The following is a 21,368-nucleotide window of genomic DNA, read 5'->3' as shown; positions in this document are numbered from 1 at the left end:
TACGAAGCGGCACATGGGGATGAGGGTACGACGCCACCACCGGCCACCGGCGGGGTCAGACTCGCACAAAACCACATCAGGTATGCAAGTTTCGCACCATTTAAGGAAGTCCAGCTCTCGCCGAAGTCATTCGTTGTTGGCTATTTTTTATTACCTTTTTCCTCTCGCGTATATACCCCATAGCATTTTAATGCGTAACCTTTAAAAATACTGTCAGATTGAGTGTCGCGCTCGGCGCGCCACTGATCCATTTTTGGCAGCTTAAGGGTCCTCCCCAATATGGATGCAAATCTCGGGTCAACAATTGAACGCGGTGGGGGTGAAATGGCAGACTCGATTTTTCCAGTGAAAAAGAAGTCGTTCAAAATTTTCTCGCAGTGATCTATCCGATGGCGACAGCAGCATAAACAGCATCCACTCACAGCCCTGTTTTCCGCCCGCGGAAAAACCATCTGCCAGAGCGGCGAACCGCGAACATGTCCGCTTGGGAAAAACTTGACAGCTCCTGTCGGGCGCAGTCGCAGTTCGCTTTGGGGACGATCGCGGCACCTTCGTTCGACTTCGCCTTCGGCTTGGTCGGTTAGTTTCGATTCTCTACTCGTGCGGTAAACACTCAAGTTAAGCCAAGTGCTCGACGGGAAAAACCTCCTACCCTCGCCCCTCGTCTCAACAAACAAAAGCAGGGAAAAACGGCGGACGTGAGTGAACCGAAACAGCGTGGTAACCCCCCGGCTTTTCACGGCGCGGCAATGTGTTCGTGAAAACAGAAGGTAGCACACGATCACACGAGGGAGGAAGAAATTCACGGTTACGAATTGTCACGGTTTTGGCTGGAGTTTACTCTCGAGGATCTGCAGCTGATTGCATGGGTGGCCGCGGTGGGCGAAGAAGGCGCTCGGAAAATTCGTTGCAATTTTTCACTGAGACACGATGTTATTGAACTGTCACCGATCGCAGCTCAGTAATTGACACTTTCTAAGCGTGAGTGAGTGTGTACGTGTGTGCGAGTGGGTGAAGAAAATTGGAAAACCATCGTTTTGGTGTCTGTTGACGGGGAATCGTTTTGTGCTAGGTTCAAACTTTCAATCAGCTCTAACGGCGTGTGAAATGAGCGAGTGAGATTATTCTGTGAAAAATGGTGATTAATTAGTGATCGAAGCACAAGACACGAGTAAAACGATTTGTTTTTGTTGTCGAACAAAAATAAACACCGAACACGAACTACGATCGGTGGGGCAGGAAACTGACGCGGGATGGGAGAAAAGCGTGAAAATTTAGTGAGCGCAGACGGTACTTATGCATATCTTGTCTACTGGCAGGGATCGGCCTATTTTCCAACTCGAAATTCATGCCCTCGGGAAGAGGACGGCTACAGTTAACACTGACACATTTTTGGCAGAAGTTGACCCAATTTCGGCGTCGAGTGGTTTGCAAGCGGTTGGAAATATGGTTGTGCATTTTGGCTAGACAATTATGTGGGGGGAATCGATAGGTATCCTACGAATTGGATAAGGATCGGACTTTTTTTACCAGATTTGTTGACGGCGTAGAAGCGTTATAATATTAGCATTTAAACAACCTTGACAAATGATGTCGTTTGCTTGTTTCTGTGGCGTATTAAGTGAGAAAGTAAATCAGTGGATCAGAACCACGTTTTTTTATATTGAATAATATAGACCTCCGTCAAAATTTAATCTTCACGAATGATAATGATGCTTTTAAAAACGATGAAAGGACATTCAGAACGATGTGAATTAGAATATTCCACCGTTCTGGAATGAGCAAGTCAAATCAAACGGGAATATTGGGTTTTTTAGAAAGTATATGAAAATGAATAATTTCCTTTTCTCAAAGTACAGTCGTTCCATGACAAACCGATATACCGATACAGTTCTCAGATTTTCGTGAAAATTGGTAGTTTTGTTTTTTATCGCAAAACATTTGGCCCCTTTTTTTATTTTTTTGGTAGGGTGACCATTTCCATTTTAGGGTTAGGGTAGTTAGTTAGGGTAAAAATCAAATTTTTACTCTTTTTTTTTTTTCCAAAAATGACTTTTTCAAAAAATCATAACTTTTCAACTACTAAACCTATTCAGATGATCGACATATCAAATTAAATCACCTGGTCTTTGTGAAAAAATACTATACCTGCAGAAAATTCGAATATTTTGAATATTTCGTTATTATTCATTGTATTCGTTTTTTATTGTTTTCATAGTCTCGGGACCAAGGGTGCTATATTATTTGTTATTTTTTCTGGAAAGCTGAGGATTTTTCACATAACATATGCGATTGGCTTTAATTTGATAAGTTGATCATCTGAATTGGTTTAGTAGTTCGAAAGTTATGTATTTTTGAAAAAAGTCATTTTTGGAAAAAATAAAAAAATAAAAAATACGTGTCAAATGTTTTGCGATGAAGAACAAAACTACCACTTTGCTAGAAAATCTGAGAACCATTATATCGGTTTGACATGGAATGGCTGAGTATGGATATTATGAATTATGCATCATGAACGGCTGAATGCACGCTCTCGCGATCTGTCGCTTAAGAGTTGACATGAAACTCATCCTTGAAGTGTATATAAATCATCATTAATACGCTGCGTTTCCTAACTATAGAACCACTCCATTTTTTCCAGAGATATGTTAGAAATTGGTTGAATTGAAGTATATAGTGTACAATACAATAACAATCTTCATTTATAAGTCTGGCTATTTGAACTTTATTGTTGTGTTCAGACGCGAAGCATTTAAAAAACTAAAATTCTAGTGTTTCATAACTATAGAACCAGATGGAAAAACTCTCACTCCTTTGCAAAATTAACGTCAATTTAACAAGAATTACGATAAGTCGGGATGGTTTCGACCAAGCTACGCTATGTTGTAATGTGTATTTCATTCTACGCAAAGGATACTGCAAGTTCAAGCGCTTTAAATCACTCATACTGCTTGTAATATGCATCTACTATTCGTACGATCGCTCCTCATAAGTTCTTGACAGAGTTTTGATTTGGTAAACAAGCTGACCAGTCCAGAACCTGAAGCCCCAATCCATTAAACCATGCCATGACCTTCCGGATTTTATGTAATGATGCCGAATTACGCTATTATACCATTGTTTTTGATGCAAAAACAGCAGTAGAGTAATGCGGGGCAAAAGTGCGCACGGGACAAAGGTGCGCATTGGCCATTTTGAAGCACGAGCATAAAATTTCGACAACAGTGTATTTGTTATTATACATTATTACACATACATTATTACACCACCAGCTCACACATATATACAAGATACATTTCATGAAAGTGGTAAAAAGTTATTAGGTAAAAAGAGTTTTGCGATGTTTTGATCTAATTTTTTCAGTTTTTGGTGACCCCGATTAACTTACCTAAAATAACTGGAAAGTTCGAAAATACACTGTCAAAAAATGCTTCATTCTATAGTAGATGATAGTGCGTATTCGTTTTTGTGAAAAAGTTCAAGAGATTTTTTTAAAAATTTTATTAAATGGTGTGTCACATCAAATTGCATCACGGAAAAAACGCTGTAGAAATTCGCCCAGTAGACCGATCCTTTTGAAAATTTTAGACAGTAAAATAAAAACTATTAAACAACTTTTGGCATTTTCTTTTTATTCATACTTCGAGCCCAAGCCCGTATGCTCGCACCTTCCTCTTTACCCCGTCCATAAGGTTCTGTACAACGTCAGGTTGTAGTTTTTTTTTAACAGAAATCCATTTTCTCTTGAAGTCCGCCTCCGATTTGACAACTTTTGGGTTCTTCCGGAGGGCCTGGTTCATAATCGCCCAATATTTCTCTATTGGGTGAAGCTCCGGCGCGTTGGGCGGGTTCATTTCCTTTGGTACGAAGGTGACCCCGTTGGCTTCGTACCACTCCAACACGTCCTTTGAATAGTGGCACGAAGCGAGATCCGGCTGCGAGAAGATGGTCGGGCCCTCGTGCTGCTTCAATAGTGGTAGTAAGCGCTTCTGTAGGCACTCCTTAAGGTGAACCTGCCTGTTTACCGTGCCGGTCATCACGAAGGGGGCGCTCCGCTTTCCGCAAGAGCAGATCGCTTGCCACACCATGTACTTTTTGGCAAACTTGGATAGTTTCTGCTTGCGAATCTCCTCCGGAACGCTGAATTTGTCCTCTGCGGAGAAGAACAACAGGCCCGGCAGCTGACGAAAGTCCGCTTTGACGTAGGTTTCGTCGTCCATTACCACGCAATGCGGCTTCGTCAGCATTTCGGTATACAGCTTCCGGGCTCGCGTCTTCCCCACCATGTTTTGCCTTTTGTCGCGGTTAGGAGCCTTCTGAACCTTGTATGTACGCAGGCCCTCCCGCTGCTTGGTCCGCTGGACGAATGAACTTGACAAATTCAGCTTATTGGCGACATCCCGGACCGAACTTCTCGGATCACGTCTAAACTGCTTAACTACGCGCTTGTGATCTTTTTCACTGACGGAGCATCCATTTTTGCCGTTCTTCACCTTCCGGTCGATGGTTAGGTTCTCGAAGTATCGTTTTAGTACTCTGCTGACCGTGGATTGGACGATTCCCAGCATCTTACCGATGTCCCGATGTGACAACTCCGGATTCTCGAAATGAGTGCACAGGATTAATTCACGTCGCTCTTTTTCGTTCGACGACATTTTTCCAAATTTACGAAAAATTGACAGTGAAGCATGGCCAACGTGATCTATACACTCTTATCTGATTATAAGCGAAAGCTGAAGATATAATTCCTAAAAATTAAATTTCTACAGCGTTTTTTCCGTGTTGCAATTTGATGTGACACACCCTTTAGTTCAAAAATTGCTTGTGGGGCAAAGGTGCGCAGTGGCTGTGGGGTAAAAGCTCGCATTAGCGTTTTGCTCTGAAAAATATTTATAAAATGTTTTCAACAAAATTTTTAACGGGACCCACAAAAAGAAAACTGATTTGAAGAAATGCACTCCAGAAATGCTCAAATGGCCCGACAGAGGCTTCGGGAGAGAGTCTCGAAGTGTCGGATTGCGGCAGACTTCGGTATTTCTGAATCAGTTCTGAGGAAGAGGTTCATATCAGAAAGTGATTTATGATTTGAATCTTCTTTTATTGACATTTGTACTTATGCTGGAATGTGCCAGCGAGCACCTAGTGCGGTTCAGATAGGTATTTACGAGTGACGATCTGCAGGCCACTGGACAAAGTTTTCTATGGTATGACTCTCAAAGATTTGCGGCGCATAGCGTTCGATTTTTTGGAAGCCAACAACCTCCAGCATGAATTCAACAAAGTTGCAAAACTAGCAGGAAGAGATTGGGATTCTAGCTTCATGTGGAACCATCGTCTGTCTCTTCGAACCCCACAACAGCGCAACGAAACAACAGCTTTCCAAGGCAAAGGGTCGGAATTCTCAGAACCGAAATCCAAGATGAGGAATAAAAATAAACTATTGCTTCAAAATAATTCAAAATGAATTTCAAATGAAAAATGTTTTTATTTTCACCATGCATTCAATTCAATAACGGTTATGTTTCGTTAATTTTCACAATGAACTTCAAATCAATATTGTGTTTTTTTCAACAATGAGCTTCAAATAAATCAAGTGAAGGTAACTATGTATTTATAAATTTGATCTATATAAATAAAAATGATTTGGTGTCCGTTCCTCACGATTTAACTCAAGAACGGAGCCACGGATTTAAACAGTCAGTATCAGGATTTATGCGTCTTAGTCTGCATCAGGTTTATATGTCAAAAAAGAAATTAAATACCGCGAGTATAGATTACGTACATAAAAATAATTTCTGTGGGAACTTGAGTGTTAGAAATGATTTATATCAATACAGGTCGGACTCGATTATATATAGTTGACCATTTATTTTTCAACAATTATTTTCAAATCCTATACATAATCGAATCTCAAAAAAACAATTCCATTGATGTATGAATGTCAAACATTAATCGAAAAATAGCTTTTTTGTGATTCGATTATGTATTGGATTCGAAAATTAACGTTAAAAGTGAAATTGCGATTATATATAATCGAGTCCGAACTGTATATCAATTGTGGGTGGGACGAAGTTCGCTGGGTCAGCTAGTTTGTTAATAAAAACGAATCCTGTTTCAAATGTTGGACATTTTCGGATATCTTATATTGTCAGTCTCCTTCCTCCCAAAAAAAATCCACGTGGTATGTTCGACTTAATAGTCCCACCCACTCTTCTCCACCCCTAAAAAAACACAGAACACCCGCTCCTGCCTACTGGACGGTGCCTACACTCTCTAGTAATGATGCTTCTCCCGCTTCTGATGATAAAGCATTTATTTTTGGTATAAGTTATCTCAGAAGTTCAATTCAACAAGTGCGCACCCTTTGCCCGAACTATGGGGCAAAGGTGCGCATTTGTCTTTTTGTATCAAAATAGGTATTTGTCCAATTACAAGCACAACTCGAGAAATGCTTGTACTACGTTTCGAAGGTTATATATATAGTTACAATTTGGTAAGCAAACGGAGGTTTATTTGCTTTCATTTCAAGAGTTATTGGACGACGACAGTTAGGTGCGCACCTTTGCCCCGCATTGATCTAAATGATTCTGAAGTACTTTGTTGCACTTCTTACTGTTCATTCGTGTTGATGGTAAGCTATCTAAACCAGGCGTTTTTGAGAAAATTCCCCCCAAATCATCAAACTACCGCCTGCAAAGTAACGAGTTGAAAAATTAAATGACACGTTCCGTAAATCCTTCCAGTATAAAGAAATTCTATTCAAGTTGATTTTTTTTTATCAGAGAAGTTCTCTTCAAATAGTGAAACCCATGGGATTAGATCCCACATTAGTTTTTGAACTCGCAGCTTTGAAAATAGAATTTTTAGGGTTTGGGGAGAATTTTCTCAAAAAGGCCTGGTTGAGATAGCTTACCGTTAACACGAATGAAGAGCTAGAAGTGCAACGAAGTACTTAAAAAATCATTTAATGCTGTTTTTGCATCAAAAACAATGTGATAATTGGGTAATTTGGCATAAATGCATAAAATCCGTGAGGTTATGGTATGGTTTAATGAATAGGGGCTTCAGATTCTGGACTGCTCAGCTTATTTACCAAATCAAAACCTTGTCAGGAACTTATGAGGAGTGATCGTACGAATAGTAGATGCAGCTTACAAGCAGTACGAGTCATTTGAAGAGCTTAAACGAGTAGTATCTTCTGCGTAGAACGAGATACACACTACAACATGGCGCAGCTTGGTCGAAACCACCCCGAATGGGTTATTCGAACTGATTGAAAACAAAAGATGACCTACAAATTAGAAACTTATTATAATTCATGTGAAATTGACGTTAATTTTATAAAGAAGTGAACGTCTTCCCTTTTATGTTGAGGAATTCTAATGAAATTATAAAATTAACAGCATCTTTAGTGATAGATACATCAACATCAACAAAAGGTCACTCACTAACCACTGATTAGTGTCAAACATACTTTCAGGCATGAGTTCTCAAATGAATCGTAGTATAATAGGGAATTATTACAAATATTTTTTCTTTATACTAAAAATGTGGTACAAATTGATAAAAAAACGGGACATTCTCAAACGGTCAAAAAACGGTACTGTCCCGTTCAAAACGGTACGTTTGGTTGACCTACTTATGAAACCCAATCCGACCGCTGCCGTTAAACCATTTTTTAAATAATCTTTTTCTAAAATTATCTGAATCAAACCAAGACTCACAGTAGGCGTTGGTCATCAGAATATATTCATTTGTTTTGTTTTTTGGGATTTTTCAACCACATGAACAAAATTCATTTCAAGAGATTCATCTGTCACTAGCTTTTGTGTAAATTTTCATAACATTTCGTTTATTAGTTCACAAACTACAGTTGTTTAAGTGTCACTTCCTGAGCATTCGTATAAAAAATCGAAAAAGATGAACATCGTATTTTGATCAAACATTGTTTTTGACGGGAAAAACTCTTGAACAATCAATGCAGTGGTTGACGCAATGTTATTCCTCTTTTGCTCCTTCGAGAATAACAGTTTATCGGTGGTTTAGTGAATTTAAAATGGGTCGCACAAGCACCGCAGAAGCACCTCGCACTGGAAGGCCAAAAGATGCTACGAATCCTGAAATCGTAAAACAAGCGCATCGACTCGTTTTGAACGATCGTAAAGTGAAATTACGCGACTTAGCGTAGGCAATCCAGAAGAACGAGTGGGATACATTTTGCACGGCTTTTTGGACATGAAAAGGCTATCCGCGCGATGGGTGCCGCCTTTGCTGACCGCCGACAAAAACAGCGGTGCGTTGATGATTGAACAGGCGGTTTGGCGTTGTTGAAGCGTAATCGAGTGTACTTCTATCGAAATTTTGTGACCATGGATGAAACGTGGATCCATTACCACACTTCTAAGTCCAATTGACAGTCTACAGAGTGGCACTGAGGCATATTTCGAAGAATTAGACGTTTCGTACTACAGAAAGGGAATTGAAATGATGGGCACTCGCTATACCAAGTGTATTATCCTCGAAGGAAACTGTGTTGAGGAACAAATACAGCTTTGTCCAAAAAACGATTGGACAAACTTTCATTAAAAATCCCGGGACTTTTCAGCCCATGTAGCATCTGCTCACCACATCGTGCAGTGAAAGTCTTATATGTTTGCCCCATGGCACACTCCCAAGTCCAGGGTACGGTTCTAAACGGTACGTTCTAGGCAGTTCCTTGGTTCCTCGGCAGTTTTGGTGACCCTGGAAAGGGCGTGGTTTTGTAGAAGCAGTTGAAGATGGTTGTTTGATAATTCATTGTTCCTCGAGAACAATACACTAACTTTTTGACAGCCTAATATTACGCTATTCGGTTACAGGCGATTATAATTTGTTCCACCAGTACAATTATGTCAGATTTGTCAACCACTCCAATTTATTTATTTATTTATTTATTTGTTTCCAGTCTTCGATGGTATCGCACTCTTAACTTATAGTATTTGTTTGAGTTTACACATAAAACATTGTCGAGTAATATTGAAGTCGAATTTATCACAAACAACACTAAAGGCCCTAAGACATGAACATAGAGAGCTGTTAGTTCCATAATGAGTCCTGTGCCTAGGAATAATGATCAAAGCGAAGTGCCGCAACTGACGTGGGGGTACAGTGAGTGGAATTTCACGTAGTAGATCAGGACAGTCAATGTTGTTCGTCAGGACGTCGAATACGAATAGTTGTTGCAGTCTCAATCTCCGTACCTACAGGAGCTCAAGATTAACGAGACGGCAACGATCTTGATAGTCAGGAAGATTTACAGGGTCATTCCATGGCAGATTCCGATGTGCGAAACGTAAGAATAATTTCTGGATGCGTTCGATGCGTATAAAACCGGAACGGCGTATTCTAGGATGCTACGCACTAATGCACAAAATAACGATTTCAGTGCATACACGTCATTCAGTTGAGAAGCATTACGGCATTTACCTCTGCCAGGGAACGCATGACAACAATGTGCGCGTGTGATGTAAGAATACAGAAGCACTCTCCGCCAGACGACATAAAAATCGACGCGGTGCGTCCGCCGAACAAAATTGCATCACTGTATGTGTTGAATCGATAACGAAGGCTTTGGTCGGGTGGTAGTTTACCGGTGGAAACATAATTCTGTATGCGACGTAAAAATGTCTATGTTTTCAAATAGTACCGGCGATTATCAGGTGAAAACCATTTTTAAAACATGACATTATCAACTGGAGTGGCCGGGTAACGCTGACAGCTAATAAGGAAGCAAATGATTGTTGACCCAGCAGAAACGCGTATTTCTTATCGTCTTTCCGAACGATAATTATTTCATGTTTGTTATGATCCACTGTTCAACGGCTTCATTCTCTCGACATCTCGGCTTGAAGTGTAGACGTAGGATCCATAAATACAACATTCTAAGAAAAGCTCATTTCTTGTTTGTTTGTTTAGCTGCTAATAATCGAATCTCACCGATGATAAAAAAATTTGCGGGAAAGAGCGAAATCCGCGAAAATATCGGTATAAACAAACGCTGTGTTCTTCATTTTCTCAATCGCTTTATGTCCCCCTGTGTTTGGCTGTGATTCTACGGAAATCAGTTAAAATAACATCAGCCAAGAAAACCATAAATCTCTCGCTAAACGTACGTACATTAATACAAAATCTCAGTAATAAGCTCTCCTAGCCCTCGTGCCAGTTCGGGATCGGGATGGGACATAGTTGCGCGGAAAAGCAAAAAAAAAGCCAAAATGTTGATGAAAAACTCTTTGTTTACATCAGCTTACATCGAGCGTGTGATGTTCGGGTTTGACGGCTTCAAAATGTGAAACTAAATTTAAGACAGACACCAAATCGAGCGTCAGTTTTCTGCACCAAAACAGATGTCGCGCGTGTACACAACCCCACCCGCTCACTCACTCACCTGTCGGTGAATTTAATTAGAACGCGCAGTGAAAATCGTGATCACAATCAACCGGACGGAGATAGAATGCTAGTCTCATTAGTGGCAACGATAAGTGCTACTAGACACAGTGCCCACTTTGAACAGAGAAATTAGCCGCAAACCATTCACGAGAGGTTAACTGAAAAAGTGTATGTGTGTGTTCATTGTTTTCCGATGACATTTTGTGCGTGTGACAATCTGTATCTGTGATTAATATTTTTTGAAGGAAAAGAAAGTGTTCGTCATCCAGCGTCTACTCGTTTCTATCATAGTTCTGTGACTAATAATTTCGGATACAAACAGCTTCATCTCCTGCAGTGTCATGCCAGTGGTATAAAAATAAACGGAACACCCCAAAAATAAAAGTGAACGCGATTCATTAGCTCATCCTTTCCCCCGGCGTGTGTGCGTACAGTTTCTGTCAAACGGCAGTGATATTAAACATCGTAAAACCAACCGAAATAAGACACATTCAACTTGACACCTCTACTTCCTACACCTCATCATCATCATTGCATCAGCGATAACCTTGACATCTGGAAACACTTCCTCACTTCCGAACAGTCCCACTCCTATCAGCAAAGGAAACACAAAAAACAATAACAACAGACACCATGGATGTCCAAGTACAGGTATTTGCGAAACGAAAATTGCTTGTAGTTGGTGTTGGTTTTGAAAAAATTAAAATATTGGTTCAATTTTCTGTTGAGGTAGTATATTACCTATTCGTTCAGTCAATCACTCAAACTTCGAAATTGAAACGGTGAAAATGGAACTGTTAGTATTAGTAACAAACATAGGAAACACTTTCAAGTGCAGCGATAACATCATCTTTCATTTGAATTCACTTCATTTTCAATCATTGTTTCCATGTTCAGATGAAAAAAAAACTACTTGTTCCCACCTAGTTTAGTTTATCTTGACATTGAACAAGGAATAGAGCAATTCCAAATGAAATCACCCTAAAATGCAGATTTGAAAAACATGTATTTTTGATACAAAAAAAAAACGTTTGTATTCCGCTTGGGTTGGAGGAAAAATGGGGTTTTCACAGCAATTGGGAATATTTTGACTCAAGTGTAACATTTTAATAGGGCTTTTAATTTTTATTTATATCTCAAAAACTAAGAGTCGTCCCGAAATAGTGTCTTAGGCGGCTCGCACACCAAAGCAAAAAGCAACTTTTTTCTATTAAATAGGCCCTCTTAAGATTTTTGTCGTGTTATACCGTCATGTTCATTAAATTTATAGCTTATAGTTTCAAACAAACATTTGAAGACATGTGGGTTAATACAAAAAGTAGCGATATAAAAAAAAAAATTGTAACGGGTTGTGTGTGGACACGACCGCATTTTCGACGTAGAACTACGGAATTATATTATTCAATCCGCTTGTTCATCACTTCGAATATTATTTTAGAATGCATCGTAATTTTTGAAACAACTTTTCAGAAGAATATTTTAGTGGTTTGGAAAAAGTCGTAGAATCAGCTGAAGGTGGGTGAGTCATAATTTATTCTTTCCCTAATTAGTAAGCAACGCAAGCCTTATTTTTATTTTCAATGACAGCTTTGACAGTTAATGTGGTGATCTTTTTCCAGCGGACGTACACACGCTCACAGGCGATTATATATTTGTTCCATCACCACCATCCACATTTACGAGGAATACACACATTGTTAAAATAAAAATTATGAATGAAAATTGATTTTTCTGTATCGCATATGTATTCTATGTAAAATAGTAACACATTTTTTCGCAAATTGTGAAAATATATTATGCGAAAAACGTGTTTGATGATGTATTGTGATAGATACGTATTAATATTTCCTGAAAAAAAATTGGTGAGTTGTCATATGATGACACTTGCCAACGCCATCGAATATATTTCTGACATTTGCTAATGGTGTTGCCAACTACATTGAATAAGAACTACATCAAAACTACATCAAAAAGTTGGGACATTTTAGATACCACCGTACCCCCAAGGGGTTAAATCGCAAAATTTCCTCTTCTCTCTTCCATTGACTGTTAATTCACACCGAGCATGGATTATTTATATCAAATAAGTTGGAAACGAGAGGAAACGATTGTTTTAGTTGCTCGTTTATGACAGTACGGGTAGGAAAGCACACAAATCGGCATAATGGGAAAATTGGAATGCTTCAACTTTTCATTAATTTACATCCTTAAGAGATTAGGAGGTTGTTATGTATAGCATATAAAACAAATGTTAGAGAATTTCCGATTCGATTGATATGCAAATCATCACAGTTCATTTTTGGAAACTAGTTATTAACGTTAACTTTATTTCATGAAAACGTTACCTGTTTTCTGATTTTGGGACCCATCCTGAAAGACGTAGTTCTACGTCAAAATCTTTTTTCATCTTAATACAAACTTTTAACATATTATTCGTGTTACACAATCAAAACACGAACAGTTTTCAAAGTAGAATTGAAACCCCAAAAACACAACGATTAAACTGGACGTTATGGGTACGAAAATAATTAACTTGTTTACATTATGCCTAGATCGTACCTGAAGTCTGGTATCATTAAGGTACCTTTGAGGTACCAAATTCATAAATTTTCATGAACATGACGATATAACACGAAATTATGCCGAGGAGTGTACAGATGTACGAGCATAGAGGAATATATTTAGATATATTATTTCAATATATCACCTAACAAAAAATAACAAACATCGCTCATACACCTTTAATCTTTCGAAAGTGATTGTCATACTACTTCGTTCAGCCAACCTCAAATGGCAAAACATGCTTCACTGTGTGCTATATTCAATCTTACATTGTACCAAGCGGCTGTGTCTGATATCAGCATTGAGAAAGACTACCGTATGTTAGCTGAAGTGAGACTGTGACTTGAATAAGGATGATCATGGATAGAGTTGACTGACTCTCAAAAATGTATAATATTTTAGCATAATGATGTATTTGAAAAAGTTGTTGGATATTAAGAGCAAATTCATAATATTTCATGAACATGACGGCATAACATGACAAACATATTCAAAGAGCCCATTCACTATTAAAAAGACAATAAATCTTTATAAATAAAAATGATTTGGTGTCCGTTCCTCACGATTTAACTCAAGAACGGAGCCACGTATTTAACTATCAGTATTAGATTCAATGCGTCTTAGTCTGCGTCAGGTTTATATGCCTAAAAATATGAAAACCATTCGGATAGATGGAAAATTGGATAGTAATTTTTTAGCGAATTTCGTATATCTGTATAAATAAAAATGATTTGGTGTCCGTTCTTCCCGATTTAACCCAAGAACGGAGCAAACGGATTTAAACACTTTGATGCGTCTTAGTCTGCGTCAGGTTTATGTGTCAAAAAAATAATATATACCACGAGTAGAGATCACGAACATCAAAATAATTTCTGTGGGAATTTAAGTGTTTGAAATGATTCAAAGGTGGGACGAAGCTCGCCGGATCAGCTAGTTAGAAATATTTTTTCAAATATCTCGAAAATGGCTGCATTTAGAAGGAGATTGATAATGGGGTTTTTAGTTTTAAATCACATCAGGATTCATAATTTGTGGCTAAAAATGATTGTTAACATACAAAAATTTCTAAAATTTCATAAAAATTCGACGTTCCATTTTTAAAACAAAAATCGATGATAATTTTACCATCTTCATCCATCATTTTTTTATTTTCTACATGACTTCTATTTTATAAGATTATTTCTGAAATGAAAAAAATCCATATTTTAAATATTGCATGTAAAAGTTTTTTTTCGTAAGTAAATAAAAAGAGTACTAATTTTTATTTCTCAGTGTATATTGTTTTCACGTTTGAACACCAATACTCTATAACTCTTTCTAAAGCGCCCTATATACGCACAATACTATTGTACGAATTTATTGACATTATAATTGAAGGTTGTCCACAGACGTACAATATTATAGCGTCACAGTCATATTTGTGCAATTTTGATGGCCATCGCGAACACACGCGTCCTCAAAAAACAGTCTGTGAAATTTTTAGGATAACACGCACTTTACACCCGAGGCGATGTAAATGTAAACATGAGCTTTGACATTCACTGGCACCATATTGCACAACGTCACACATTGATCATGCAATATTGTAAGCGTTGCACAATAAATATCTAAATTTTTTGATATCATACAATATATTGTACAACATTTCAATAACTGAAACACACCCTCAATTTAATTTCACAACCACCCATGTTGTGCAATAATATTGTAGATGTATGGGCCGCTTAAGACACTATTTCGGTACGACTCATAGTTTTTGAGATATAGATTATCAAAGATTTCTCTTACCAAAATAGATACGCCCTATTGAAAAGTTACGCTTGTGTTGAAAAATTCCCAATTGCTGTGGAAAACTCATATTTCTTCCAACCAAAACGGAATACAAACTTTCATTGGAATCAAAAATACTAATGTTTTGTCATTTGTCGATTTCATTTGGAATTGCTCAGTAGACCTCATGCATCAGTATAAATCTGTAGTGACCAAGACGAGTCTATGGTACTAGGTGAGGCCATTTCGAAAACGTGAAATAAACAGGCTGATATCAAGCGAGGTTGAATTCAAGCATATATATATATTTCCAAGAACACAGTATACTTCCAAGATGGCTACAGAGTGGTTTTGACATATTGACCCACCTTAGGAAATACTTCTAATCACCTTGGTAGAGACCAGTGTACCGAGTATGGCCACGGTGACATTACTTCGGAGTACATACGAAAACCTGATTATATGCAGCCACATCTTCGTACGAAGCTGCAATCAATGTCACCGCAGCCTAACTGAGTAATCCTGAAATTTCGACTGGGATGCGAAGGAATGTTAAAATCACTAGTTTTAAATGAAGCTTATGAAGCGTTGATGTATCCTGTGACTAAAATTATATTCTCTCTTGGTTATTAACAAACTAAACGAAACATTTTATCCGGAAGATCAGCGCGGGTACAAAGGATTCCGAAGAAAGCAACGATTACTGCTATTTTCTTTTTTTTTCTTATCTGAGCTAATATGTTGTATCAAAAATGAACGAATCAAATGGAGTTAAGTTTTATGGAAATGTTGTAGAGGTGTAATTTCAAGCGGTGACACAACTCTATGAAACAAATCACAGGCAAAGAGGCAGTCGGTCAACGCCAAAACGTATTTGAGTCGTACTTTTGAACAGAAATTTGTCGACAAAATTTGTAGCGTAAGTTAAGAAACAATGTTTTGTTCTTAGACAAATAGCGGATTACAATTCCACCTTCACCTCACCAAGCTTTGTGGATTTTGCTAGCAAACAAATTAATCACCCTCATTTGATGTGATCTCGGGCATAATTTCTCTCTACAGTGTTCGTGTGGTGGAGAGGAAATATCAGGAATCTCCTTTCCCGATCAGTCCAAATGAACATGAGAATCATTTCCTATAAATAAATATTCCTCTAAAAATACACTCAAGATAAGTAGTAAATATTTTTCAAGCCTCTCAAGTGGGATTGTTCTTACTAAAGGCTGATTTAGACGGTGCCAGTCAACGCGCTAGTAGAAGAATCCAATCACTAAAGTCTAGTTATTAGAGCCATGTAAACACCCGGCTCCAGTTACTTGCGCAAGTATCGCACAAGTAATTGGCCACGCCAGCGAATAGAAAATTTTCTTGATACTGGCGCCAATAGATAAATGACAATTGCTTCCAAACAGTGCGTCATATTAGACATTTGTGTGAAATCGAAATGCCAGGTAGTTTCAGTGTTGCCACATATTTATTTGTACTGGAAGGGGAAAAATCTTTTTCGGCTATGGTGAAGACAATTATTAAACGGTGTTATTTGGCTTGCTCTGTAATTTGTATGTTTGTATGTTTGTAACATGTTTGTTTGTAGCGCTTTACCGCATTAAAAGGAATTTATCTCTTCCTGTTGACCGATTGGTATGAAATTTGGAACACACCTTTATCTCTGCAGTCATTATAAAACTGGGTATTTCATTATTTAAAAAATCCAAGATGGCGGCTGCTACAAAATGGCGGATTACATATTTTCTCAAAATCCCATCAACATGGGTATCAAAGGAAAGGGCTTGACTAGTAGAACACAGTTTTTCATGAGAAATGCAAATCCAAAATGGTCGCCACCATAAAATGGCGGATCACATATTTTCCTTTCGTTTGATACCCATATTGATAGGGTTTTGAGAAAATATGTGATCCGCCATTTTATGGTGGCGACCATTTTGGATTTGCATTTCTCATGAAAAACTGTGTTCTACTAGTCAAGCCCTTTCCTTTGATACCCATGTTGATGGGATTTTGAGAAAATATGTAATCCGCCATTTTGTAGCAGCCGCCATCTTGGATTTTTTAAATAATGAAATACCCAGTTTTATAATGACTGCAGAGATAAAGGTGGGTTCCAAATTTCATACCAATCGGTCAACAGGAAGAGATAAATTTCTTTTAATGCGGTAAAGCGCTACAAACAAACATGTTACAAACATACAAACATACAAATTACAGAGCAAGCCAAATAACACCGTTTAATAATTGTCTTCACCATAGCCGAAAAAGATTTTTCCCCTTCCAGTACAAATAGCCCTTTCATTTGAGCCCTTTCGTTATTCAAGAGAAATGCAAATCCAAAATGGCCGCCACCACAAAACGGTCGTTCACATATTTTCTCAAAACCCTTTTAATATGGGTATCAAATGAAAGGGCTTGACTAGTAGAATACAGTTATTTATGAAAAATACAAATCTAAAATGGCGGTCACTACAAAATGGCGGATTACATATTTTCAGAAATTTATGGAAAATTATGAAAAATGTAAATCCAAAATGACCGCCATCATAAAATGGCGCCTTGTTTTTTCAAAGCCCATCAATATGGGTATCAAATGAAGGTGCTCGACTGGTAGAACACAGTAGATCATGAAAAATCCCAACAAACATCGAAACATACCTTTAATTCTACTGTCATTATAAAACTGCGTATTCGATGTTCATGGAAAATTTGATTTGGCCGCCGCTAGAAAATGGCATTTTGGATTTGCATTCCTCATGAATAATTGTGTTCTACTAGCCAAGCCCTTTCATTTAATACCCATATTGAAGGAGTTTGGGAAAATATGTAATCAACCATTTTGTAGCGGCAGCCATCTTGGAGTTTTAAAATAATGAAATACCCAGTTTTATAATGACTGCAGAGATAAAGGTGTATTCCAAATTTCAGATCAATCGGTCAACAGGAAAGGGCTCAAATTTCTATTCATGTGGTAAAGCGCTACAGACAAACATGTTGCAAACATATAAACGTACAAACATACAAACATACAAATTACAGGGTAAGCTAAATAAAACCGTTTAAATACAGTTCCTATCGGTGCTTTATGAGAAAAATCTGTGTTCTTACCGTACAGAACAAAACAAACAAAACTGAAAAAATATACCTTTCCGGATAAATTTGTACATTTGCCAACACTGGATGGTTCGATGGTACAAGGAACATCAAATTCAATTCCATCAACGTATACATGGAAGAATCTTCATTCGCGTTGACGGCATTGTGCTTCATGTGTTCGATTTGTGAAGCGAAAATAATAATAGACAATGAAATCATGGAAATATCAGGAAATTTATATAAAAACAGCTGATGAAGGTTCAGTACGACGTGTTTTAATTAGTAAATTAACAAGAAGTAAAATTTTTCATTCAAATTTTGACAATTTAAAACTGCCTCCGGGCCTACAAAACCGATAAAGATTAATTTGCCTCCCAAAATGGTTATCGCCACCAGACTCGACACTGTCATTCGTCATCGAGGATAAAGTGACAGCCAAGGTGTCCAGTTGCTGGAAATGTGTATGAACGCACAGCACCAGTCAATAGGTGATCTAAATATGGCGTGCCGTTGACGTTCAAGTAACTGGCGCCAATTACTGGTCAATGTGTAAATCAGCTATAAGTGTAAAGGAACCGAACGTCCGTCCAGCTTCATGAATCCACCCATCCCCATCCCCATTGAGGCACTCTTGTGAACATTTAAGCCCCGGAGATGATAGTCACACCTCTCGCTGCGCCTGTCAAGAGATCATTCTCTCGACATCGGCAAGCGTGAATCAGCTGGCTGCTGGCTGTTGGTCGGCAAAAATACCTCACCGTTCACAGATGTGGTGGGATGGATTTGTTTTCACTTAATCATCATCTAAGATGCGTGATTCAGCCTGGCCGTAATCTGAAAGGGAAGCTGCGTATTAATATAAAATTTTCTGGAAATGCTGTGCGTCATTGCGTTGATGCGCCAGCATAGAAAACGTGCGACAGGATGTCAATTTTTTTAATAAAAGTTGTTCATACCAAATTCAATACTCATGAACCTCTTTTAAGTGTGAATGTCAAATGAATTAAAAAATTAAAGCCAAAGTGTGCTGAGTGTTGCATACGTTCGGGGGATTTAGTGTGTGCTGTGTACTTCTTTCTGTGGAAGACAGTCACTGCACCGATCTTCTCTATTAATGCTGTAATTTCTCTCTTTATAGAGACAGTGTTGTCAGCATAAAATAATGCAATCTGCTCGTGGGAGTTTGAAAGCAATTGAATGCTATTGATTAAATTTCGCATAATTTTTGAAAAGGATCAAAGGTTATGAACACAATTCTCGTTCAAGATTCTTTAATAATTTGCATTTGTTTCTTCATGAAATGGAATACATATTTGATACGGAAAAGTAATTTTTCTTTCATGACCTTGATTTTCAGAATGCGTTATTCCAACCGAAAATCCACCACCATTTACGCTTCACATTAACACAATACGAAGATCAGTTTCATTAACGCGAATTTCAGTTGGACTAACAACGTCTTTTACGATGCTACTTCATAACATATGAGAATGCAATTCTCGCATTTTCTTTCAGAGTTTTCCGGAGTTCATGAAGAGGTCATGAGCGTTGATCGCACGCATGTTCTTCTGGAAGGATAATACATTCCATGTTAAAGACTACTTCTTATTCTAATTTCTTTATTTATTTCATGTTGTCAAGTTGAAAATTGGTGGAAAATCCATAACATACATTGAACTCATAACATACATTGAATCGTGCTGACATGAAGTGAACCGGGTCGTGTAAGCCGTAGTTCGCCAAACGGGTTTCAAGATGAATGAGGCTTCACCAGCGAAAAATTCTCTCAGGTACATAGATGTTCATCTCCGCAAGAATACCAGGACTGTCTATTTCTCCCAACAGCACTTTGGCTGCAAACATTACCTGGCTTCTCTTCTTTTTATTCAGAAGTGACTCAAGACCCAGTAACTGTCAACTGTCAAGGCATAACGAACAATTTTTTTCTGAATAGATTGGATCCTTTCAATCCACAATGTTTGATATGAGCATAAAACCACCACGTCGAATTCCAGAACAAATCAAACAAGCGTGCAGAATAATGGTTCCTGGCAAGTGGGATCGCGAAATTCATTGGAAATTTTAAAGATGAATCCGAGATGCTTATTATAGATTTATTAGCTTAGATTATTAGATTACATATTTTTTCCACGCGTAGCAATGCATACATATCGATCAAGTATGTAAACGTTATTGGCTTGAGTCTTCGGTGAGATGTAATGGCGTTGCATTTTTAAACACTTAGTCAAAAAAATCTTAAGCACCACTCTTCAAAACAGTAGCAATTTGTGCCTAAAAATGAATGTATAAAAAAAATTTCAAGTTTAGAAAATTCAGCAAAATTCGATGTTCCACAAAGTTCGTCAAAAATAGTTTTACCATCATCACTGTTTTACTTTACTTTTTTAATTTTATACATGATTTCTATTTTATATGAAAAAAAAAATAAAAAATACATAAAAACAATAAATTAGAAATGTTTTTTCAAATATCTCGCGCATGACTGCATTTAGAAGGAGACTAATAAAGTGTTTTATTTTAATTTTAAATTACATCAGGATTCATAATTTGTGGCTAAAAATGATTTTTAACATACAAAAATTTCAAGTTTCGATAATTTATAAAAATTCGATGTTCCACAAAGTTCACCAAAAATAGTTTTACCATCTTGGACTAATTTTTTAAATTTTCTATATGATTTCTATTTTATGTGAAAAAATAAAAAATAAATAAAAAATATGTAATTTAGATATTGAAAATTAAAGTTTTTTTTGTAAATAAAAAAAGAGTACTAATTTTTTATCTCAATGTATATTTTTTCACGTTTTAACATCAATACTATATAACTCTTTCTAAGACACTATTTCGGTACGACTCGTAGATTTTGAGATATAAATTATCAAAGATTTCTCTTACTAAAATCGATACGCCCTTTTCAAAAGTTACACTTGAGTCAAAAAATTCCCAAATGCTGTGGAAAACTCATATTTCCTCCAACCCAAACGGAATACAACCTTTCATTCGAATCAAAAATAGTTTTTAAAGTTTTTAAAATTTGCATTTTTAGTTCGATTTCATTTGTAAATTCACAATTCTCACACACGTTTTTTGGTTGGTAAGGTACGACCTGAACCAACGAGTGAGCCTTGGAGATACATCAAGCTTCTCAAGTTTGGTAGGCAGTATGTTATGATCAACCATATCAAAAACAGCCTTCAGGTCAGTGTACACAACATCCGCATGCGCTCCAACATTTATATTCCTGAGGCAAAGCGAAACGAAAGGAACATGATTCGTTGAGACAGATCTCTTTGAATAGAAACCGTGTTGATGTGCAGAAATATAGTTTTTGCAGCAAGAAAATAATGTGTCGTTGATTATGATCTCGAATATTTTGGAACAGGCGTTAGGCGATAAGATCCCTCGATAATTTTCTGCTTGTCTCCTTTCTTGAGAACCTGGAACATAAATGAATATTTCCAAAGTGTTAGAAACACACCCTG

General features: G+C 37.5%; 1 protein-coding gene across 4 annotated transcripts in view; it reads left to right on the top strand.

Moving 5' to 3' along the window:
* Window positions 1-588: 588 nt before the first annotated feature.
* LOC129762149 (filamin-A) overlaps window positions 589-21,368 on the top strand; it is a 185,894-nt gene continuing 165,114 nt past the window's right edge. Inside the window, exons 1-2 of one of the 4 annotated variants that reach the window (XM_055760147.1) lie at window positions 589-770; window positions 10,674-11,079. In XM_055760147.1, coding sequence (XP_055616122.1) covers window positions 11,062-11,079 — 18 coding nt within the window. In that variant the 5' untranslated portion in view covers window positions 589-770; window positions 10,674-11,061. Of the gene's footprint in view, window positions 982-10,446; window positions 10,597-10,673; window positions 11,080-21,368 lie in introns of all 4 variants that reach the window. The other 3 variants (XM_055760148.1, XM_055760149.1, XM_055760144.1) reach the window with 3 other exon arrangements.

Source organism: Toxorhynchites rutilus, chromosome 1, assembly GCF_029784135.1.
Source record: "Toxorhynchites rutilus septentrionalis strain SRP chromosome 1, ASM2978413v1, whole genome shotgun sequence".
Taxonomy (NCBI): Eukaryota; Metazoa; Arthropoda; class Insecta; order Diptera; family Culicidae; genus Toxorhynchites; species Toxorhynchites rutilus.
The sequence above is the reverse complement of the archived record's forward strand: the minus strand, read 5'-3'. Positions and strand labels throughout refer to the sequence as shown.